The 24,676-nt window shown below is 50.5% G+C and overlaps 1 protein-coding gene across 1 annotated transcript; it reads right to left on the bottom strand.

Annotated features, from left to right (window-relative positions):
• Positions 1–468: 468 nt before the first annotated feature.
• On the bottom strand, positions 469–7,624 carry MMP9 (matrix metallopeptidase 9 (gelatinase B, 92kDa gelatinase, 92kDa type IV collagenase)). Its single transcript, XM_006881741.1, has 13 exons — positions 7,487–7,624; positions 6,777–7,009; positions 6,432–6,598; positions 6,129–6,257; positions 5,761–5,934; positions 5,371–5,544; positions 4,552–4,728; positions 4,307–4,462; positions 3,309–3,618; positions 3,076–3,215; positions 2,296–2,446; positions 2,113–2,216; positions 469–587 (listed from the first exon to the last, which is right to left on the bottom strand). Exons 1-13 carry the CDS (start codon positions 7,622–7,624, stop codon positions 469–471), a joined length of 2,172 nt encoding a protein of 723 aa, XP_006881803.1.
• Between the last annotated feature and the right edge of the window lie 17,052 nt (positions 7,625–24,676).

Below are 24,676 nucleotides of genomic sequence, written 5' to 3'. Positions count from 1 at the left end.
GAGGACAGAACTGGCCCACAGGGTTTCCAAAACTGTGAAGTTTTACAGAAGTAACACTCCCAGTCTTCCTCCTGAAGACATCCACTTCCTGGTTGGTGGGTTCCACCCACTGCACTTTCAGTTAGTCTCTTTCCCCCTCCTGTGCTTTAACCACAGGGCCACCAGGGCTCCTTAAGGATGAAACTTGCAAATACTTAGGAAATGCTCAGAATGATGCCTGATATCCAGTAAGCACTTTATCCATGAAGTAAATCCACAGCCACAGACATACAAATTCGCTTCTCCTAGAGAAGCTAGACAATGCAAGTTTATTAAAAACATTCCAAGAGAAAAAGGAAGGTGCGAAGAGGGGGCCAGCCCATCGCTGCTCCTTCCGCTCCCCTAGGACAGACCCACCAGTCTGTATCCAGCAAACTGGGTTCTTCTGTGGGGGACCCTTCCCACACTGACGGAGCATGACGGAGAGCCCTAGGTCTCCGGGCACTGCAGGATGTCAATGGTCACGTAGCCCACTTGGTCCACCTGGTTCCCTTCATTCAGGGAACTCACACGCCAGAAGAAGCGGTCCTGGCAGAAGTAGACTTTCCCTGTGAGAGAGAGGCGGGTGTGAAAAGGGTGATCCTGACCCTCCCACATCTGGAAACGGGAACAAGATCTTCTTGTTCATCCTTCCTGCCTTTTCCAGATCTTTCCAATCTGCACAGACCTCTAGATCCAAAACACTAGCACAGAGCCTGGTACCCAGAAGGCACTGGGCAGATATTCTGTGAATGAACTAGAAGCAAAATGAATGGCTAACTTATTTCAATTCCCAGCACAATGCACACAAAATGTGCTCATTCGATCAACAAACTCAATTCATTTATTCAACTGATAGTCAGTCATTGGAGGCCTCTGTGCAAAGCACCGTTTGAAGCACTGGAACTGTAGTCAACAAACGCACAGGCCTACACTCCGGCACTAATTATCATGTGCCATCATAGCTGACCCTCCAGTGAGTTTTCAGAGGCACTTAATGCAAAGGAGATTGCCCACCTTTCTCTCACAGAGTGGCTGGGAGATTCGAACTGTGTGTCTGTGGGTTAGCAGTGCAACTCCTTACCACTAAGCCACCAGAGCTCACTCGAGTAAGTAAGGCAAGACACTTGAGAAAACCAAGCAATTAAGTAAACCAATGATACTCGGTTTGACTATGTAAAAAGCTAATGGAGGGAAGTGGAAGGGAAGAAGAGAAATATTGATTCAAGTCAGAGATGGTCTCTCAGAAAAAGTGGCCTTAGCACTGATACCTGAAGGATGAGTGGGAGACGGCCAGGTGACAATCTGGGAGATGAGCCTTAGAAACTGACAGTGCAATTAATTGGTGCAAAGACTCCAAGCTGGGAATGACCTTGTTAGGTACAAAGAGCTGCCAGGAGGTGGGAGTGGGTGGAGCAGAATCAATGACAGGAGTATTGGGAGGTGATGAAGATGAAGGCTGCAGTCACAGCATGTTGGATCCTTTGACCTTGGAATAAGTCTGAGGTCACCCCCAAGACCACTGCCTTCCAGTCCTAATCCACCCCTACTCCCAGGAAATGTGTGAAAGATGCTAGACAGCCAGTGTATGGCTTGGACAGGGTGTAAGTGAAAGAGAGGGTGAAATTTGACAGATCAAAAAATACTTTGTTAAAGTAAAACAATATTTTGGTCAGCTGATTAATGTAAACAGTGAGAGAAGAAGAGAAAACTCCAAATATCTTCCTGGGAGTGGGAAACAGAGACTCAGAGAGTGGCAGGGACTTGCCCAAAGGCACACAGCAATGGACTGTCTTCTTCATTCATGTGCCCCACCCCCCACCCCCGGTGGCAGCACCATGCCCACCACATCATAGGCACTTGGTAATCACTGTTTAATAAAGCAGGGGGCCTCCAGGCAAACTGTGTGTCCTATAAAGGGAAAGAGGAGAGTCTCCAGCAGGAGAGGCAGGAAATTTTGGTCCTGGCTGTGTCCCTCAGTTCTTGTTTTATCAGGGTAGGGAGGGTCTCTGTGGCTGAAAGTCACCCCACGCTGGACTGTTGGCCTCGGTCTAACAGAAGGGACCCTCTCTTGTCTCCAGATCACACCCTCACCTCGGTACTGGAAGATGTCGTGCATGTCCAAGGGCACTCCGGGGAACCTCAAGTCCACTCGGCCGACGCTCCTGGGATCTACCTTCTGCGTCTTCACGTCTAACCTGCAGCGGGCAGACAGGTGTGAGCCTGCGGGCAGGTGACAGCGCCAGGGCTCCCCCTGCCGGCCGCCGCCGCTCTCACCTCCAGAAGTGCTCCTGGCTGAACAGCAGGGCCTTCCCCCCGCCGCGCGGGACGGCCCCGGTGACACGGGCCACGTCGCGGCTCAGGCCCAGCTTGTCCAGGCGTCTCGGGCCCAGCGCCGATGCACCTGTGTACACCCACACCTGTCGCCCTGCAGGAGAAAAAGGTCTCATCTGTCTGGGGACTTGGAAGGGGGGGGTCCACATTCTCCTCAAAGGTGAGAAGGATAGAACCCAAGGAAACCTTTCCCAGACCCTGGTGCCTGTACTCTGGGTCCCAAAGGGGCAGAGCTTCAAGACTGCAAGTCTGTGGTGCGGGAAGGCTGGAATTCAGTCCCCTCAAATCTCTGTAGAGCTCTGCTGGTACAATGATTAAAGCATGCGACTGCTAACTAAAAAAGTGGCGGTTCAAGCCCACAAGGATGAGGGGAGGGGAGGATGAGGCACTCAGTTTGTGCAAAGATTCACAGCTTTAGGAATCTTATGAGGTTATCCTATTCTGGCCCTATAGGGTCACCCTGGTCCAAATCCATTGACTTGAGTCTAACCACGGAGGACACCACGGAGGAAAGGCTTGGCAAACTGTTTCCAAATACCACAGTCTATGGTGTGTCCTTCCACTTTGACACCAGAGGAGGCCTCTGTGAATCGGACCTGATTTGACAGCAACTGGGATTTGGTAATAAACTTGAGCATGAAGATGTTTTACTGTCTAACCCTCTACTTCTCCATCCTCCTTGTGGTGAGACGTGAGGACAGGGGAGGTGAAGAGAAAACTGACCAGAGAAGAAGAAAAGCTTCTTGGTAAGCGGGTCCTCAAAAGCAGAGTCCAGCTTTTGAGGGAGCTCGGGCCACGTGTCCGAGATAAGAAAAGGGCCCTTCAGCTGACGGCCCCTCTTCTCAGAGAATTGCCAGTACCTCCTGGGAACGTGAACCGAGAGAGGCAGACAGTGAGCCAGAGGAGGAAGGTGCCCTCTCCAAGCCCCTCACCTCCCCGACCCCCTGGCCCCTCACCCATCCTTGAAGAGGTGCAGTTGGTTCTTGATCTCTGCAATGGCGTCAAAGATGTCCACATTGCAGGCATCATCCGCGGGATTCAGAGGCTCTGTGGGGGCTGCAGATGGGCCAGCAGTAGGGGGTATCGTAGGAGTAGGTGAAGGGGGGCCCGTGGGGCCAGGTGAAGGGGCGCCAGTGGGACCGGGAGTGGGGCGTTCTGAGGGGCGAACAGTTGGGGGTCCTGTGGGGCAGACTGTTGGGGGAGCGGTGGGTTGGGGTTTAGCTGTAGTGGTTGTTGGAGGTCGTGGGTCAGGTTGCGGGCGAGGACCTAAAAGAGAGAGACTGCATGAGACACCTCTGTTTCCCTTCATCCTTGTGCCCACAGAAGCTTCTGGAAGGCCGTCAGTGGTCCTCTATCTGCCCCACACCCTCCACCTTTCATGTTAGCACCTGCCTCTCCCCAGCCACGGGTGTGTCACTACCACTCACACTCTTTCCTTTCATTTGTCCATATTTATGCCTCCCAGGGCTGTGTCAGGAGACATGAGACAGACACAAGTCCCAAATCACACTGGGGGATCTTCACTTACAGAAACTCCATGAAATCTGGGACTTTAATAGCCTCATCTTGAAAATCAGGAAATAATAATAATGGCAAATGATAACAATAGAAACACACATGGTGCTTATTGTGCGATAAGCATTTTTCTAACTCATTCAGAGCCTCCTAACAAGCCCAGGAGCAAGTTCTATTAGTGACCACATTTCACAGAGGAGGAAACTGAAGCACTGAAAGGTGAAGTAACAGGTCACCTAACCAGGAAGTGGTTGGACTGGCTTGTGAACTCACGTCCATCTAATCCTGGAGTCTAGGCTGCTAATTGCCATCTCCAAGCACTGACAGACAGGGTCTGAATCCCAGCTCTCCATCAGATGTTGGGGTTTCATTCCCTAGTGTTAATGGCCCAGCAGCACCCTTCTTTCTCCCTCCCTGCACCCATGCTCCATAGCCTCACCATAAAGATACTGGATGCCGGCCACGTCGTCCGCATGCAGCGGATTCCCCTCCAAGAAGCGGTACTTGGGGTACATTAGTGCCTCCGGCACCGATGAATGTTCTAAGCCCAGCGCGTGACCGAACTCGTGCGCTGCCACGAGGAACAGGCTATAACCTGGAGGGTAGAGGGAGCCCGAGATCTGAGCGCCAGAGCCCCTGACCACAGCCTCACCCCCAGTCCAGGAGCCTCGGAGCCACGCCCACCTTGGTCTGGGCAGAAGCCCCACTTCTTGTCTTTGTCGAAGTTTGAGGTGGTGGCACACCAGAAACGCCCATCTCTGCGGCCCTCGCTGGTACAGGACGAGTACTCCTTGCCCAGGAAGACGAAGGGGAAGACACACAGCTCCCCCGGAGAGTTGCCCCCAGTCACTGTTGCATCAACTGGAGAGAGAGACCCCCAAGGCCTTGGGTGAGCCAATCCATTGGGAGCCAGGGTCAGGTCAGGAAAGGAGCTAGAGCTACTTGTAGTTCTTGAGTGCCATCCAGTCGGAACCCACACATAGTTGACTCTGCAGAGCGTTTTCAGGAGCAGTGAACCAGTGTCTTTGGGATTGCTTTTTACCATTACCAGAATTGGAGCTCTGGTGGCCTAGTCAGCAGGAAGCTGCACTGCCAATTAAAGGGCGTTCAATTAGAATGCATCAGCTGATCTGGGAAAGACCGCAATCTCCTCCTGTGTGGTTTACAGCCTCTGAAAACCTGGTCAGCTATGAGAGGATTCCAACTGCAAGGTAAGCATTTGAGTTGTCTGAGCTGAGGACGTGTTTGGGGACTCGCAGATAACTGAGGCGGGCCGACTCTGGGGGCAGGAGCCACTGTAGAGCCCAAGCATGAATTTCAAGGTCAAGCTGTTGTGAAAGGGACCGGGCAATTAGAAATCGGGGCAGAGTTGTGACTGTGGGCGGAGCTGGGCCTCAGGCCCAATGAGGTGTAGCGAAATAAGCGGAGGCGGGAGGAAGCGCGTTTCAGGGACCAATGAGAGGCCAGGGAGTGGGCGGAGTCTGGGAGCTGGAGAGGCGCTACCTCTGGACGGGCAGAAGCCATAGAGCTTGTCCTGGTCGTAGTTGGCCGTGGTCGCGCACCAGCGGTAGTTGTCCGAGCGGCCATCGGTGGTGCAGGCCGAGTAGGAGCGGCCCTCGAAGATGAAGGGGAACACGCAGGGCTTGCCGTCCGAGTTGCCGTGCTCGGTATAGAGTTCTGCGGGGCCCCCACAGCAACGTCACCCCAAGGTGCCACGAGTTCATTCACTGACCCGCAGACCTGTAAGCCCGCCCTCCCCTGCCTTCGCTGATGAGGACGCAGGGCTCAGAGAACAAGGCACTAGTGACAGAGCGAGGGTTCGAGGGTGCTGACCCCGTGGAGGCGGTGAGCGCCTCCCCCCGCCTCCACGTCTCGCCTCCGCCCCGCACTCACTCTCACTGGGGCAGAAGCCGAACTGGCCGTCGCTGTCGTAGTCGGCCGTGGTGCTGCACCAGGCCATGCCGTCCGAGCGGCCGTCCGTGGTGCAGGCTGTGTACGAGCGGCCCTCGAAGGTGAAGGGGAAGTGGCAGGGGGCGCCGTCCGCGTTTCCAAAGCGGGTGCCGACCACTGCGGGGGCGGGGGAGGGGAGAAGACGGGGTGAGGGCGGCTGGTGCTGGATGCATGGGGAGAAGGGGAGAAGGGTGGTCGAGGGGAGATGGGGGCTCGAGGGGAGAAAGGGGACTCGAGGGGAGAAAGGGGGCTGGAAGGGAATAGGGGCACTCGAGGGGAGAACGGGGGCTCAGAGCGGCTCAGGATCTCACCCACGCCCTCGCCCAGTGTCCACAGCTCATCTTCATCGAAGTGGGCGTCGCCCTGAATGCCGTCCCCCGGGGCGAAGGCGTGTGCCAGGAGCCCGTCCTTCCCATCGAAAGGAAAGCCGTCTCCATGCTCTGGAGAAGCGGGTGCACAGGAAGGAAGGGAGTCAGCGGGCTGGGGGTTCAGGGCCCGGAGTAGGGGGACCAGCAGGAGGGGCAGATCCGGATCCCTGCCCCCTCCACTCTCCTTAGCCCGCCTTCCCTCTCTGTCCTGTGAGGATCCCACCAGCGTGCGCCTTAGGTCCTCACCCTGATAACCAAACCGGATGACGATGTCCACGTCCTTCGTGTCCCTCCAGTCCTTTAGGTACACGCGGGTGAAGGTGAGCGGTGTCACCTCGCTCCACACCGCGAAGGCTCTGGCAAAAGCGTCGTCGACCACATCGCGGGGCAAGTCTTCCGAGTAGTTTTGGATCCTGCAGGGCAAGGAGGATGGAGAGGGGAGAGGAAGGCGTGAGGCCCAGGCGAGGGCAGCTGCTGCCACTGCCCTGGGTGGGTGTTAAATAGTAAAACCCACGGCTTGTCTAAGAGGAAGAGTTCCCCGCCTTCCCTCGGGGATGGCCTCCCCGCCTCGCGTAGGGCACACTGTCGCACCAGTATGTGATGTTGCGATGCTGCCATTTCACCTGCCCTGGAAAGGTCTGGAAGCCCCCTATATCAGGGACTCCACATCGCGGTGCTCGAATGGTCTCCAGAGTGATGCTGTCTAGCTGGCCGGTCTCAGGCAGGCTCAGCCGTTTCTGGAGACGCTTTATCGCTGGACCCAGGGACTGTTCGTCCTGGCGCATCTCGCCCACTCGGGTGTAGCCATAGCGGAACAGGTAGTCCTGAGAGTGAGGAGGGTCCATGACAGGCAGCTGAGCATGCCAAAGACATCCCAGAGGGTCCCTTTGTCCACTCTACTGAGCTACCACTCCACCTGTTCAGGTGCTCAGGTCCAGCAATAAGGAATTGTGCTCAGAACTTGGTATTCTGGATACACTAGTAACCTTCCCGCTCTCGGAGGCTGCTGGCCCTTTCTTGGACTCCTCAGTGTTCATCCCTTGCCCATGCTCGCCCTTTCAATACCCACTCTAGAAACCCCAACCCATGCCCACCCTAGAATCCTCCAATCCTTTCGCCCACCCTGGCCATCCTCACTGGCCAATAGAAATCTCCTTTAGCCATCACTGTCTGCACAGGACCCTCTCCCCAGTACCTGTCCCTGCACCCCTGTTCTCCTCTGAGGCAACAAGCCCTCCCTGGTGACACTCAGCATCTTCCTAGCCAGCCCTCCCCAACTCTGGACCAGCTTGTCTGCCTACCTCTAACAGCTGCTGGTTGCTAAGAGTGGATTGAAAATCTCCCGGGAAGACCACGACCGTGGGCTGCTGGGGTCTGGGGGCAGCGGAGCAGCAGCCCAGCACCAGGAGTGTCAGGACCAGGGGCCACCAGGGGCTCATGGTGACAGAAGAGTGTCAGACTGTGGCAACTGGTGACTGAGGGCTTTAAAGGGCCACAGCTAATTAAATCAGTGACTCCACCCCTCCCCAACAGGCAGGGGTGGACTCCACTCCTCCCTGGAGGGCAGGAGCTCTAAAACCACAGACAAGTGGTAAGCGTTTTGCAAACTGCAGACCTTATCAGAAACTTTATACACACACACACACACACTCACACACCATCCACAGGAATGGGGAAATTCCCCTAGGGAATCCCCTGTCTTTTGTTGTTATGTCTTTTAAATCTCTTTATTTTTAGCTCTGTGTGTGTGTAAATTTAGAAATCATTTTTATTTTTCATACATTTTCTAATATTGTAATTACAATTTCATTCAATTATGCACACTTTGTATTCATGGCTTGTAACTAACATTTGGTTCATTAATTAATTATAATACCTGATCTACACCTTAATATATTTATGTTTAATATATTCCCCTTCACCCAACTTACCTATTTCTTTTTACTCCCCTCTCCTTCCCTTCCCATCCCTGGTAACCATACAAGAATGGCTGTGTAAACCTTTCCCTGTGGTTGTTATGTGCTACTGAGTCAAGTACAAATCAGCAACCCTGTGAACAACAGATGTGAACCCTGCCCTAACCTGTGCCATCCTCATCATCTCTGACATACTCACAGTCATTGCTGCAGTCACTGTGTCCGTGCGTCTCTGAAGATGTTGAAGGTCTTTTCTTTTGCTGACCATCTACCTTTCCAAGCAATAGCCTTCTCCTCCTAATAACATGCCCAAAGTATGTGAGACAAAGCTTTACAATCCTTGCCTCCAAGGAGTGCTCTGGCTTCACCTTCTTCAAGACAGAACTGCTTGTTCTTTAGGCAGTCCATGGGATATGTGTTACTCTTCTCAAAAGCATTTATTCTTATTCTTTCATCTTTATTCATTGTCCAGCTCTCAGTTGCATAGCAAGTGACTGAAAAGACCACGGCCTAAATCATGTGCACTTTCATCTTCAAACTGATGTCATTGCTCATTGTAAATGTAATTGATATCACTGTAATTTAGAAAAGTTCCTGACAGCAGACTTGGCCATTGCAACATGTCTTGATTTCTTGACTGCTGATGCCAAGGATATTGATTGTGGATCTCAATAAGACAAAAATCACTGACCATTTCAATCTTTACCATCTATCATGACATTGCTTATCAGCCCAATGGTAAGGATTTGTGTCTTCTTGATGTTGAGATGTAACCCATATTGAAGTCTGATTTTCTACAGCAAGCATTTCAGCTCCTTCTCACTTTCAGCAAGCAAGATCGTGTCATCTGCATAATGCAAGTTGTTGAATAGTCTTCCTCCCTCCTATCTTGATGTCACAGTCTTCTTCTGAGTCCATTTTTTTGAATGATTTCCTCAATAATGGGCTTACACCATAATAGTGGATGACTTACTTCGCACATCCTGATGTCCAGATGCATCCACAGTATGCGGTGTTTCATTAATTTGTTATTGTTTTTCAGTGTTGCATAGTACTCCAGTATATGACTGTACCGTAATTTATTCATCTATTTATCCACTGATGAAAACTTGGGTTGTTTTCATTTCTCTGCTGTTGTAGATAATGCTGGAATGAACATGGATGTGCATATCACTGTTTGCATGGCAGCTCTTCTATCTTTGGGATACAAACCTAGTAGTGAGATTGCTGGATCAAATGGCATTTCTAGTCTCAATTTTCTAAGGGAGTGCCAAACTGTTTTTCATAGAGGCAACCCCTATCTTAGACGGGCTGGATGCTTGAGGGCAGCACATGGGAGAGTTTGTGGGATCTGGAAGTCAGTACACATGGCTTCTCATTCTTCCTCCAGTGCTTCAAGCATCTGTCTTCACAACTCTCAACGTGTCTCCTCAGCTATAAAAAGGACTCTTTGTTCCCTAGATAGGGAACTCTGTTGGCAGAGTCCATGTAGAATTACACTGATGACCCCAAAGTGGTGCTTCTAGTGGCTGGAATCTGCCAACCACTCCTTGGGTGTAAGACAATCTCCTCCCTTGAAAACCCAATGGAGGGTCAGCTATGAGTTGGTTCAGAGTCAACAGCAATGAGAGTCTGAGTATCCCCAAATGGTGTGAGGATAACATGAAAGCAAACAGAAAATGTTTAGTGTAGGGCGTGTTGGAAGCCTTTGTGATTGGCTTTTCATTATCTATGTCAAGACCATGATTGCAGCCAGGGATTAAGAGACCTGGGTCCTTGGCCTGGCTCTAGTCGGGCTGTGCGATCTGGAATAAGACCTTTCCCTTCTGCACTTCAGGCTCTTCAGCTGAAAAATGAAAGAATGGGAAGATCACGAGGTGCCCTTTCAATCCTTCTATCCTACCCCAGCTCTAGGTTTCATCACTTATGCCATTAGCAGGAGCCCTGGTGGCGTAGTGGTCAAGCAGTTGGTATTTACCCAAAATGTCAGTAGATTGAACTCAATGGATTGCCTGGCATAGTGACCACAGCTGAGATCAGAGTCCAGACAGGACTGAGCACCCTCTGCAAACAGAGAATTCTACCCAGCCTCCTACCGGAGGGGATGACATATCTGAACTTTGGTCTTAGTTTAAAGATTAAGCTTACCCATTGTTATGTCGGCAACACTTAAGTTTAAGGAAAATATAGTCTCCGGAGAGTGAACATTTTTGAGGATGATTGGCCTAAACTAAATAAAAACCATAGGGAGACTAAGAAAGGGGACTTTTCACAGTGCTAAGCTGTGCGAGGACCACTGCCTCAGCCTTCCCTCTTTTTCAGAACTCATTTCCTCTTGTCCCTGCTTTCTTTCTGCGTCCGGTTTGCAACAGAACTCACCCAGAGGCTCCACGGGAGAAAAGACCTGGTGGTCTGCCCACAGTGGTGGTGGTGTTAGGTGCTATCAAGCTGACTACAATTCCTCGTGATGATACGAACCTTGCTCTTCCCTGTGCTTTCCGTATGATCTCCACCATGCTCAAACCCATTGTCGCAGTTACTGTATAATCACATGACTGTTACAGGCTCACAAATCCGATGGGGCAGTTCTACTCTGTTGAACTTGAAGTTGCCAGTAACTACCAACCTCTTTTCCATTACTTCTTCCAGGATGAGGCTGTAAAAAGAGCAAGGGCTGAGTGGGATCAAGTATGAGATAAAAGAGTAAAAGGCCACATGGGGACAGTCATATCTGACCTTTACCTCCTCCACAAAAGGGAGCTATTCCCCACAACAACACAAAACCAATTCCCATGAGGTCAGACATGTTCCCTATGCTCCTGCCCCTCTTTCTACTCATCCCAACACCAATCTTACTGCTTTACTGGGTCCAAAATCTCTTGCAAGAGCTCACAGAACTGTATTAGGGAAGTCAAAAGGGTTAGTAGCAGAATACAATCACTCAGGGTGGTTTCTGAAATGTGCTCACAGGCACCGTCAGGCTCATGGCTCTAGACTCTTAGTCCTGCCAATTACGGCTCTCCTTCCCACCCACCCCAACTCCCAGTCCTTCAACAAACCTGGGCAAAAGGCTCTTAGCTCTGCTTCCACGGCATAGCAGTCACAGGGTCCACGCCACCTCGTGTCAGGTCTCTGGTTCTCTGCTGCTCCTGTAGGCCCTGGACTGGCTGGCCCATGAATCTCTGACCTCCCAAAGGTGATATTCTCTTGCTTCTTTTTTGCTGGTGGTCAGGTTCGTCTAGTCTGCTGCTGGATCCACTCAATTTAATGGAGAGATTAGCCAATCCTCTTGTGGAATAATAAGCTTCTGTGTGCTATTCACGTATTCCCACCCATCCACATTGCAAAGTCAGTCAATGGCCAGGGAAGCCTTTGGAACAATATATCCTTAACACCACAGAGGCCAAGACCAATCCATTAGCATTGAGTCTATTTCAACTCACATCAACAGTGTATAAGCTATTCGATAAGGTTGCCCGGGCTGTAAATCTTAACAGAAGCAGATTGTATCCTCCTGTTCCTGTGGATTCAAACCACCGGACCTTTTGGTTGGGAGACTAAAGGTCAATCTGCTGTGCCACCAGGGCTCCTTAGACATGGGGCAAGGTCTACATTTGCCTTATTTGAGAAGAACAATGATGACAATTTAACAATATTATATTTAAAGGGTTTGCTACATGCTAGTCACTCTGCAGACTTTATCTCTTAAGGAGTTTATAGGATGGAGACAATTGAAGTTCACTAATTTTTAAGCATCTGCTTTGCAGTCCAAGTGTTCAATCCCAGCTTTGCCACTTTCGAGCTGTGTGACCTGGGACAAAGTCCTCTTCCCTTTTAAGTTATAATAATAAAGCTGAATTACCATTTCTTTAGAAGTACAAGTGCCTCATTGTCTCCTCACCATCATCCAAGAGGTAGCTGCCATTGCATCCAACTCACAGCAACTCCATACGTGTCAGGAGAACTTGACTCCACCGGGTTTTCAATCCCCGACTATTTGGAAGTAGATCTCCAGGCCTGTCTTCTGAGCTGCTTCTCAACTCATTGCTGTCAAATCAGAACCGATTCATAGCTGACCCTACAGCGGTTTCTCAGAGACTATAATCAATCATATGGGAAGGTTGCCCATTTTCCCCCCACAGAGCAGTTAATGGACTCGAACCATATGCCTTTGGGTTGGCAACCCAACTATTTAAACACGAGGCCACCACAGCTTCCTGGTCAGTTGTGACTTGATTCCAAACCGAAGACAATGAGTGAATTATCTAGTTATAATTCCTTCTGTGCCAGCTGGCCCTTTGACCAACCTTGATTTGACAAACTGACCAGGCTCTATTCCTGGGGTCAGTCCAACTCATAGCCCTTTCCCAACCACCCAACTTCCCCCTTTGGTCTCTGATACTTCTCCACCTCCATCAGGGGGAACTTGAGAAGAGCTTGGTTTTCAACACAGTAATGGCAGGAAGTGGTTTGGGTTACCACATCCCCTTCCCCACTTCCCTACCACAACACAGCTTAGCTAAGGGCCTGAGAAAGGATATACTCCCCCTGGTCTACCCTCACCTCTCTGTCTAGGAACCCTGACCAGGGAGTATGACTTGGGCTCCAAGACCCTTACCCAGGTGGAGACCCCCATCAGGAAGGGGAGAGGGCTGGCTGATCGTGGAGCCTTGAGTCACCAACTGGCTGACACGCCACCTCATAGTGGGCTCAGCCTCACGGGACGAGGAGCCCTCCCCTCAACTAGGATGGGGGAACTCCAAGCATTTCTCCCAAAGCCTCCAGAGAGGGTAAGGCCACCCAAGAGGATACGGAAGAGACACTGGGGTGTCTAGCATGAGCCAGGAGGGTGAGGGCATCGCAAGCCTAGCCTCCAGGGAGAGAACATCACCTAGTGCCTGCCCTGCTCCACCATACACACCCCTACCATCCCTAGCCCCAGGGTGATGGGAATCCCCACGCTGTCTCTGTAAGGTCTTAATAATAGTAAGTCATGCCTCCCACATGTCAGTGTTGTGCACCTTCAGTGGAGAAGTGATAGAATGTAGATTTATAGTACAAGAACTTATGAGTTCAAATCCCACCTCCTACCAGTTACTAACAGGGAGCTCTGGTGGCCTCGTGGCAAGAAGCTGAGCTGCAATCCCAAAGGTGCACAGTTTGAGTCTGTCCACCAGCTGCTCTGGGAGAGAAGGCTGGGCAATCTCCCCCAGAGCATTTACTGCCTCTGAAAACTTGCTGGACGGTCAGTTATGGGTGGTTTCCAACACAACTACAGCAACCACTTACTGGCTTTGTGATGTTAAGCAAGTCACTTCACCTCTCCAGGTCTCCAGTTCCTCACCTACAAAACAGGAGGGGAATGAAAGAGGTGAGACAGTCCCCACTTCAGGGGGGTTTAGGGACCCTTATGTGAAACCTATACTTGGACCAAGATGCAGTTGTCAGAACAGAGCAAGGAAACACTGCATGGTTCAAAAGTGGGAAGGGTGTATGTCAGGGATGTGTCCTATCTCCATACTTTCTCAATCTATATGCAGAACAGATTATATGGGAGGCTGGGCTCTTATGAGGAGAGGTGCGGCATCAGGATTGGAGGAAGACTCATCAACAATCTGCGTTATGCAGCTGACACAACCCTGCTTGCTGAAACTACAGAGGACCTGAAGCATCAGCTGCAGAGGACCTGAAGCATCAGCTGCAGAAGGTCAAGGACTGCAGCCTTCAATATGGATTGAGGCTCAATGTTAAGAAAACAAAGATTCTTACTACTGGCCAATTAGCAGCATCATGATAGATGGTGAAGAGATTGAGATTGTTAACAGCTTTAGTTTGCTTGGCTCCACAATCAACACTGTTGTTATAAGCAGCCAGGAAATTAAAAGACGAATTGTATTGGGAAAGTCTGTGGTCAGAGTCCTCTCCAAAGTACTGAAGAGCAATGATGTCAGTCTGGAAACTAAGGTGCACCTGATCTAGGCTAAAGTGTTTGCAATTACCTGCTAAACACCAGAGAGCTGGACAAAGACTAGGGATGATAGAAGGGAAATTGATGCCTTCAAGCTGTGGTGCTGGAAAAGAGTACTGAATACACCATGGACTGGTAGGAGAACAGTTTCGTCATAGAGAGGGTGAGACCAGGCTGCTCCTTGGAGGTAGGGATTCTGAAGCTTCGTCTGACCTACTTTGGACATGTTGCAAGGAGGAACCCGTCCTTGGAGATGAACGTCATGCTTGGGAGCGTGGAGGGACAGTGAAAGAGAGGAAGACCCTCGATGAGATGGATTGATTCAGTGACTGGGACAATGGGGGTAGGTGCGTCAGAGACAATAAAATTGACATAGAATAGAGCAGGGTTTAGGGCTTTTGTACATAGGGTCGCTAGGAGTCAAGGGCGACTCGACAGCACATAACAACAACAAGACGTTACAATTCAGGTTGGATCCACCAGATGTTCTGCTGGAGAAGGAGGGGCAATCTTCTCCTGTACCAGTGAGATCCGATTTGACGGGACACACACACAAAATAATAAAATTAAAAACAAACAAACAAAACCCAAAAGGACAATTCAGGTTGGAAACAGGACACAATTCTTCAATCAGGACAGCCCCTCAAGTGTGCTCTCAGGCCTTCCGACATTCAGTCTCTCAGCTAAGTTGGTGTTACAAAGCTCTCTTACACCTGCTTGGTGAAGGCCTCTGGCTCTGGTTCTGTGAGGTGGTGGTCTCAGGTCAGCTCTGCCTCACTTTCATCTCTGGTTCTCCTCTGCTGCTACAGCAGCTCTCCTCTAGGTCCCCGTCTGACTCGGGCAGGAATCTGGTTCAAAATGGGTGTTTGCTGGACCTTCTATTTCTCCTTTTTGGCTTGCAGTAAGAGTCTCATATTCCGTCTCTCAGATTGCTCAGTTTCAGCCTGGTGGGATGGTTACACTAATCAATCCCATTATTGTAGTCCACAAACCTAGTGTGGTGCCTTTGAGGATCAGTAATCTACATAACTTGTTTGATGCCTTTGAGTAGTGAGTAGTGAAAGAAAAGCTTTGTCTTGGAGAAGGTGCAGCCAGAGTGTTCTTTGGAGGCAGGGTTGACGAAACGTCTCGTGTACTTTGGGCATGTTGTTAGCCTTGGAGAAAGACATCATGCTTGGTGAGCTCTGGTGACCTAGTGGCAAGAAGCTGCACTGCAATCCCAGAGGTGCGCTGTTCAAATCCACCAGATGCTCTGCTGAGAAGGGGCAATTTCCTCCTGTCAGATCTGATTTGATGGTACACACACACACACACAATGAGAAGGCCATCATGCTTTGAAAAGTAGAGAGTCAGGAAAGGAGGAGAAGGCCCTCAATGAGTTGGACTGACACAATGAATGGACTCGGGGGTGTCAGAGATTGTGAGAATGACACAGGCTAGGACGGGTTTCAGACCTGTGTTCACAGGGTCGCTATGAGTCATACTCGACTCAATGGCCTGTGACAACAACATCCTGGTCTGTCACGCCTTATTTGTACAGCATGGCAGATCCCCTCTGAGATCCGAGCTTCCTGAAGCCCGCGGCCCCCACAGGAGTCAGGGCTTGCGGCCCATGTTAAAGGTGACACCCGAGGCACAGAGGATGGCTTAGCTGCTCTCTGTTACCCAGATGAGTGACTGAGCTCTAGCCTCAGCCCTGACTCCGAAACTCATGATCAGACAAGTCACTGGATTCAATGAGGAAGGAAGCGGTGCAGGGGAGGGGGCAAAGCCTGGGAACCAACACCAGGGACAGGTGCGTGGACTGGACTGGGCTGTAGAAAAAAAAGTTGCCTTTGAGTCAACTCTGACTCATGTTGACCCTGATTCATAGCCACCTCAGCCGTGTCAAAGTAGAAGTGTATTCCTTAGGGATTTAACTCTTTCATTTTTGAGAAGAAGTTGATTGCCAGACTTTACGTTAACAGCTGGCACATGCTACCCATTTGCATGGCCTAGGGTGGCCTAGTGGCAAGAAGTTGCACTGCAATCCTGAAGGCACGCAGTTCAAATCCACCAGCTGCTCTGCAGGAGAAGGATGGGCAGTCTCCTCCCGTGCAATTAACTGCCTCTGAAAACCCACTGGAGGGTCAGCAATGGGTCGATTCCAACTCGACAGTACACAAAAACAACAACAACAGGGACTTTTAGGGGAAAAGGGGGCTGAGAAGGTAAAAGGAAACAGTCAATCAGCATTTCCTGTAAGGTGGGAAGTTCTTGTCCTCAGGATGGGATGGCCCTGTGGATGGAGAGATGTGGAAGGGAAAGGTGACACCAGGTGACCAGTTCCTCTGCTCCTAGATTGTCCACTGGCAGGTGCAGACATCCCTGGGGACCCAGCAAAGCAGGTTGTTGTTGTTGTTGTTAGGTGCTGTCAAGTGGATTGAGACTCATAGCAACCCCACGTGACAGAGCAGAACTGCACCATGGGGTACAGATCACCAGGCCTTTGGCAGACCTCCCCTTTCAGTTAGCAGCTCAGTACCATCAGAGTTCCTTTAGCCAAGACTGTGAGCCCCAAAGTAGTACAGGTTGAAAACTTTTTTTTAGTGGGGAGAGTTTTTTCTTTCATATTAAAAACAATCTTCAAGGTAGCCAGCATGGGAAATAGTAGATCTCTGACTAAGTCTCTTACACAGTCGTTTCAAGGTTTAGTGTTGTTGATGTATTTTGGGTAGCAGATGAGGACTCTTGTCCCACTGCTGTTGAATTGATTCCAAGTCCTCTTGAGTTCACTTCTTGGAAAGATGGGGAAAGAGGGGAAGAGCTCTAGCGAGATGGACTGACACAGTGACTCCACGGGATGTGTCAGGGATGCTGAGGACAGGACAGGGTTCAGGTCTGTCGTTCAGAGGATTGCTATGAGTCATACTCGACTTGACAGCACCTAACAACGTTCTTCTGACCTTACAGGATCGAGTAGACTTTCCCCTTACAGTGTCCACGGTTTCAGGTGTCTCGGAAGCAGGCTTGGGCAGCTTGCTTCCTTGAATTAGCCCACTCAACACATTGCCGTCAAGTTGTTTCCAACACACAGTGAAGCTTCCAGCAGGTTCCAAGGCTGTAAACTGCACTAGAAGAGACTCCCAATCTTTCTCCCTCAGAATGTCAACTGGATTCGAACTGCCAGAAAGGGAAGCATGGCCTTTGGGTTAACAGCACAACTCTTGAGGGACTAGGTCACTAGAGTTCCCTCTTTAGGATTGGTTAGTAGGTTCAACTTGATAAGTACTCAGTTAGCATCTGAGCACTTAACCACTGTGCCACCAGGACTCCTAAATGGACAGAGAAAACAAAACAACCCCCCCCCAAAAAAACAAAAACAAAAACAAAACAAACCTGCCACCACCATGGCGAGCCTGACTCACGGTGACCATTCATCGTGTTTCCCAGCCTGTAAATCTTTATATGAGGAGATTGCCCACCGTTCTCCCTTGGAGTGGCTGGTAGGTTTGAACCTCCAACTTTATGGTTAAGTGCACAACACATAACCAATTACACTACCAGGGCTCTTTAGTGGATGAGGAAGGACACCATCTTTTCAATGCTTATGCCCCATAGGTCTAAATCTGGTCAGGTTATCAAAGAGGATAGGGAACAGTGGGGGACACCCCTAATCCTAGAGAAACCCAAAGTTAAACAGCAAGGGGACCTCCAGTCTGCACTGAGCCATGGAGGGGACAGAGCAGTGGGAGTGTGTCACGTGAGCCACAGAGCACTTGGCAGCATGTCTTGCCCCTTTTATAGCCCTGCTTCAGTCCCCCTACCCCCCATTCTCTCATGCATACATATTCTTGTTCAGTGGTTCCCAGGCAGTATGATCTGTCAGCTGTTAGAAATGCAAATCCTCATTTGTCCCCACCCCAGAACGGAGTGAGTCAGCAACCTTGGCCTGGGCCTCAGCCACCTGGATTTTAACAAGCCCACCAGCTGAGTCTGATGTGCGCCCAAGGTTGAGATCTCTGCTTCTTCAGAGATCTTTCTTCTCAGATGAAGAAGATGAGCCAAGCTCGGATAGGTAGTGCCAGTAGCTGGGAAGTAGGCCTAGCTGACTGAAACAGGTATACCTCACCGTAACATTATAGCTGGAGGCGGCATCCAAACACGCAACAACCTGGAGTCCCAGCCAATGAGAACTGGGAATCAAGATCACTCCCTGTAGCCTCCTGTCCAAGGGCCATCATTAACCCTTTTATTCCTGGATCTAACAGTCTCACTCAAGGGTCTCGGGGATGGGTCTAGGGATCTGGGGGCACCTGCTCTCAGTGATGGGGAGATGTTTCACTACTTGAGCCAGTTGGATATCCAGCCAGTTTTCTGGTACTGCTGTCCGCATACCACTGGCCATCTACCCTGACTTCAGAACCCCCTGCCTAGAAGGGTGCTGACTGGATGGAAAGACCACGCTTCTGACGGGTGTCTAATGGAATACCGGCTCAGCAGTACTGCTCAGATTCACCGGCACATCGCAACCATTTGAGATCTTTAAACAACATGGAAACCTAGGTCTGCTCCTCCGCAATTCTGACTTAATTGGTCTGGGGTGCAGCGTGAGCACTGAGGGGGTTTTTTCCCAGCTCCGCAGTGATTTTAATATGCAGCCAGGTTTGCCAACACTGCTACACACCCCCCTTCCCCCCCCCCAGGAACCTGCAAGTGACTCCAGCTTGAGAAGCCCCGGTTTGCATCATCATTTCCCAAGACTAGGGACTGGGAAAAAGAAAAAACCCACACCAAACAAACAAGGAAAAACCCAGTCTCAAAGCTCACCTCCCAGAGCGAGGTTTTGATTTGGTGCCAGCAGCGGGGACCGCAAGTTTGCAAGCTTCATGGGTTTAGAAATCACCGAGGTGAGTAGCACCCCCATCCCTGGGACCAAGACAACCCACAGAGGCCCAGAGACACACACACCCCCACCCCACCCCGTCGCCGGGTTAGTTGAAGCAACTGAGAACACTTGGTCAGGAAGTATCCAGAACCCATTTCCACAGCTCTTCCTTCCCCTGTGCTAAGAAGACATTGCTTCAAGGAACACGCTCTTCTCGGAAGCTGAGCTGAAGGCGCCCTCCTGGGAGGGTCGTGCGCCCGGGGTGGACTCGCTCTGATTGCCTTTTCTTCGCTTTCATCCAGGGACACCCTCCTCTGCGTGTCATCTGCATACATTTGCATCTTGAGTTTCAGGGCACCCCTTCCCGCATGCTAGGGCATGCTAGGGAGAATAAAGCCTGTGTATGCATCAGGCACCGCAGGAACCCAGGAACCGCACTGCTGCAGGGGCTTTGATGGGACCGAGGGAGCCAGGCGGGCGCGGTGGGCATGGCCCCGGGGAGGCCAGCCGAGGACGCGTTCAGATTCTCAAATGGGATGTTGGTCCTGATCAGAGCAATGTGGGGGCTCCCTTACTGTAGAGGGGAGTAGGGGTCGTGTGGAGACTCCTGCTCAGCTTCCTACAGGGCGGGCTCGGAGACCATCCCATAAGGAATGTCCAGCTCCAACCATCACTGATGCAGAGGCCAGCCACATGACAAGTGATGGCTGAGACAGTGGGAGGGACTGGGATTTGATCTGTGAGGCCTTGGGAAAATGAATTCCCTCTTTAAACCTTCCTCATCTTTCTGATGAGGCTGGACCAGAGTCAGGTCTAAATGGTTAAGTGCAAGACTCTCTGATTGCTTAAGAGATGGAGTCTGAGTCCTAGCTGATCCTCCAGCAGGTTTTCAGAGGCTGTAAATCTCATGGGAGGAGTATGTGCATTTTCCACCTGCAGAGCAGCTGGTGCGTTCCAACTACCTTTGGGTTGGCAGTGCAACTCCTTACCTGCCAGGCCACCAGAGTCCTCTGCTAACCGCAGGTTGGCTGCTTTCTCCCACACAGCAGGCAGCAGCAGGATGGAAGAAAAAACTGGCAATCAGCTCTGAAGAAATCAGTATTGAAGACCCCTGTGGAGCACAGCCTGTGCTGATACACACGGTCACCAGAGGTCAGAGCCAAATCCACCAGAGTGGAGATGTGACCCATGGCCATCCAATAATGGAGCATCTTTCCCATTCTTGGGTGGAGCATCAAGTGTTTCAGTCATCAATTACTACATGACAAATGACTCCAAACATAATGGCTTAAAAACAGTGTCTTTTATCTCATAGTTCCGTAGGTCAGGAGTTCAGATATTACATAGTTCAACTCGTGTGTCATGATACATTGGGGCCTCAGCTGGAGATTGGGGATCAGTTGGCATTTGAACTAGAGAGTCCAAGATTACTTCATTCATTGTCCTTGGGTTGGAACAGCGACAGCTTAACAAGCTAGGCTCACTGGTGCCCCTGGCCTGTCTCTAGGTCATCTTAAGGCCTTGCCATATGGTCTCTCCAGCCAGTCTTCTCAGCATAGCTCAGTGCTCCTACCCATCAAGGCAGAAGCCATCAGTTCTCTTAAAGCTGGGCCCAGAACCAGCCTGGTGCCACTTCTGCTGTTTCTTGTTGGCCCAGGCAGTCACAGGCCAGCCTCCATTCAAGGACAGGACCACAGAGCCCACCTCTGGATGGAAGGACTGTAAAAGTGTGTGTGGTCCTCTTTGCTATTTCAGAGAGGAAGGCAGCTTCCCACCGGACACCTCCCCAGCTGGCGGGGAGGTTTGTACCTGGGCTTGGACTGCACAGGACGCTCCCACCCAGAACTCTGACCCTCACGTAACAGCTGCATTAACTCACAAGGAGGAGACACTGACAGGCTCAGTCCGGTGACTGTGGGAGCCCTGGGATCCTGTGCAGTCTACGCAACATGACCTTGACCATGGTTGCCGCTCACAGTCTTCCTTTGCCTTCCAAGTCTGGCCTTGAACCTCCACGTCAAAGCTGCAAGCTTCCAGAGCCCCTTTCACTGCATTGGCCTTTGCTTAAGTTACATGGAACCAGCTTGGATGGCCTGCAGCCAAGGACCTTGATGGGCACAAGGACCCTTTATTCCTTCTCCTCCACTTCCTGAATGCCCAGCTTTGACCAAAAGCATCACTAGCCTCACTTTTAATAATAATGATGATAATGAAACTCTCCTTTCTGTTCGGTCAGTACAGACTCAGAGCTGACCCTCCAGAGGGTTTCTGAGGCTGTAAACCACGTGGGAGGAAACATCCAATCTTTTCCTCCACAGAATCGCTGGTGGATTCAAACCAGCAGAGAGGCTCGGCCTTGTGGGGGTGAATGCTGGCGCTCCCGACCGACCAGGTTGCCTGAGCCCATTTCTATCAGCCTTCTGGAAGTCACCTCCTGCAGCTCCCAGGGGCACTTCTAGTTCAAAGTCGGCTAACTTAACTTTTCAGCCCTGCTCTGGGTTCACCTTCCTGTTTGCTATTCACACAAATTTCACTTCCCCAGCTCCAATTTCCAAACCATCTGTTCTGCAATGTTATAGTGCCACCTAAGCCCGTGTCATTCACGCAGATAACAACTTGGACAGTCTTCTTAAACTCATCATCTCCATTCCCTGCCTTCTCATTGATAATACTTGAGCTCCCTACCTGTCACTTCTTACCTATCATTGCAATAATTCAGTCCCTCTGGAACCCAGCACCTACTCCCAGAGTCATCCACTTGGCCAGTTCTCCCTGGAGATGCTCAAAACATTTCTATCGCATCCTAGTGCCTCCAGAATAAAGTCTGGACTCCTTAGCCATTCAAGGCCCTTCAGAACCTCGGTGGGTTGATTCCATGACTGAGGTAATCAAGGTAGGTGTGTTGGTAACAGTGAGAATGACACAGGATAGAGCAAGGTTTAGGGCTACTGTACACAGGGTCACTATGCGTCGCAAGCAACTCGACGGCACAGAACAATAACATTGCAATTAAAGCCAAAAAGAAATAATAATGCTGTCTGTTGTTATTGTTAGCTGCCACCCATCAAGGCTGTCCTTGACTCAGTGACCTTGAACCTTTGTGATCCATAGGGTTGGCGCTGGCTGATTTTTAAAAGTAGATTGCCAGGCCTTTCTTCCTAGTTTTTCTTAGTCTGGAAGTTCTGCTGAAAGCTATTCAGCATTGCAGCAGCACAAAAGCCTCAAATGACAGATTGCATTTGAGTGAGGTGCACCGGGCAAGAAGTGAACAGAGGTCTCCCACATTAAAGACAAGACTGCTACTGAATCCCCACAGCTACAGTCTTGCTGTTAAAATGTGATTTGGGGACCAGTGACACGGACAGGAGCCTCCATGGCACAGTTTGTGCTTGACTATTAGCCTAAAAGTTAACAAGGTCAGAGTCCACATCAGTGCTGAAGAAGAAAAGCCTGGCGATTGGCTTCCGTAAAGAGGAAAACCGTGTAAGCAGTTCTCTAAAACACATGAGGTCTGTATCAACTCAACTTGGCAATGGGTTTGGTTTGGTTTGGTTTTTTTTTGTAGTCTTGTGACATTAGCACTGAGTTGATTCTAGTTCACAGCAACCTCCCTGTGACAGCGGAACTACTCACAGAGCCACCCTGCCCACCACCAGGCCTTTCCTCTGGAGGGAACTCGGGTGGTCCCGTCCATAGGAAGCTGCACTAACTCAGAGGCTTTGCCCCTCTAATGTTTCAAATCCACCGGTGTCTCCAAGGGAGAAAGCTTGATAGTCTCCTCCCATGCACGTTATAGACTCAGAAAACCCGATGAGGGGTCAGGTATGAGCGGGTTAGGACTTGATGACAATGAGCTAATTAATGAGTTCTCCCTTGGAGTGGCAAGGGGGTTTGAACCACTGATCTTTGAGCTCGCAGCCGAGCAGTGAACCATTGTGGACCTTGTTAGAAATGCAGAATCTCCGGTGGGCTGCCTTCCGATATGCTCCTCCACCCTTCTTGATCTTATGAATAAAAACTCAGAATTTTAACCAGATCCCCTGGTGGTTTCTATGTACGTTAACGTTCTCAATCTTCTGAATAAAAATCGGAATTTTAACCAGATCCCCGGGTGGTTTCTATGCGCGTTAAAGTTGGAAATTTTTCAAATGTCAGCAGCATGCAGAGCAGGCCCCTTTGGAGCAGGCCCCACCGCGGACACCTTGCTGAGCCCGAAATGGGACTTTGTCCTGAAGGAACCACTGAATTCGCAGGAGTCTGAGATACACAGCAGATGACAATTTTAAACAAACAAATAAACTTGACTTCCCAAGGCTATTAAGGATGCTTAACTCACAGGTATAAGGAAATAAAAAGGTTGTTCCATGGCTCCCTGATGGGAAAGGCTGGGTTCCCATCTCTCATTTCCATTCGGTAACCATTTATTGAACTCCTGCTGGGTGCCAGGCTCTGCGCTGGGTGCTGGCCTACTGAGTTAAAGGAGACACAAACTTCATCTTGGAGGCTCTTGGGTCCAGGAAGGGAAGCCGACCACAGCAAGATGCCATCAGTACCCAGGATGCAGGCCCAGGGCCCCCTCCTCACACCCACTTCACCTCCCACCCACACACTCCACACTCCAGTTCTGGAGCCTCCGTTCCCAGATCACTGCAGGGCCTTGCACTCCCACCCCCCACCTCCCACATTTCTCATACCTCCCCTCTCTGCCTTCCGCCTCTGCCTGGCTGAATCTTATTATTCATTCTTCAGATTTCAGCTGAGATGTCACTGCTTCCAAGGAAATGCTGCTGACCACCCCAACCTGGGAAGGGGGGTGCTTACATGCTCCCATGACTCCCCGTACCCACCACTTCCCTTATTGTGGCGTTTTTCACAACTCAGAATTTCCTGTTTATCTGCGATCTCTCTCTGTGGACTGAGGCTATCATGAGAGCTACTCTTCCATCCTCTGTGAATCTGACCATGTAGGAGCACTGGTCGAAGTACTCGTTTCACCCTCATGATTACTCAGTGCTGCTGCTGTTGTTGTTAGGTGCCATGGAGTCGAGTATGACTCATAGTGACCCCATGAACAAAAGATCTGAACTCTGTTCTATGTTGTGCCATCCTCACACTTCCTGACACACAGGAGCCCACTGTGGCTGTCACCATGTCAATCCATCTGATCGAGGGTCTTCCTCTCCTTTGCTGACCATTCACCCTTCCCAACATCAGGTCCTTCTCCAATAAATAGCCCCTCCTAGCAACATGCCCGAAGTATGTGAGTCAAAGCCTCACTATCCTTGCCTCCAAAGAGCACTCGAGCTGCACCCTCTCCAAGACATATCTGTTTGTTCTCTTGGTCGTCCATGGGATGTTCAGTGCTTTTCTCCAACACCACGGCTCAAAGGCATCAATTCTTCTGTCATCCTTATTCATTGTCCAGCTCTCAGATGGACAGCAAGTGATCAGAAAGACCATGGCCTGAATCAGACACACCTTAGTCCTCAGACTGACATCATTACTCCTCGATAATTTGGAGAGGTCCCTAACTGCAGTTTAGTGCAATGTGTCTCCTTATTTCCTGACTGCTGGTACCAAGGGTGTTAATTGTGGATCTAAGCAAGATGAAGATGTTGAGGTGGGTACTATTCATTTTTCACATTTAGCAGGTAAATAGAGGCACAGAGAAGTTAAGTAAGCTGGTCAAGTTCACACAGCTAGTAAGTGACAGGGCAGGAATTCAAACCCAGGCAATTTG

This window comes from Elephantulus edwardii, unplaced genomic scaffold, assembly GCF_000299155.1.
Source record: "Elephantulus edwardii isolate Elephantulus edwardi_28Jun2011 unplaced genomic scaffold, EleEdw1.0 scaffold00015, whole genome shotgun sequence".
Taxonomy (NCBI): domain Eukaryota; kingdom Metazoa; phylum Chordata; class Mammalia; order Macroscelidea; family Macroscelididae; genus Elephantulus; species Elephantulus edwardii.
This window is presented reverse-complemented; position numbering and strand designations above follow the sequence as displayed.

Bases quoted from the DNA above. Each gene is read 5' to 3' on its own strand.
- MMP9 (XM_006881741.1), bottom strand. From the start codon at position 7,624: ATGAGCCCCTGGTGGCCCCTGGTCCTGACACTCCTGGTGCTGGGCTGC. The intron at 5,545-5,760 runs GTGAGTGCGGGG...GGGGCCCCGCAG, and splicing joins CGGCTTCTGCCCCAGTGAGA to AACTCTATACCGAGCACGGC. The intron at 2,447-3,075 runs GTCAGTTTTCTC...TTTCTCCTGCAG, and splicing joins GAAGCTTTTCTTCTTCTCTG to GGCGACAGGTGTGGGTGTAC.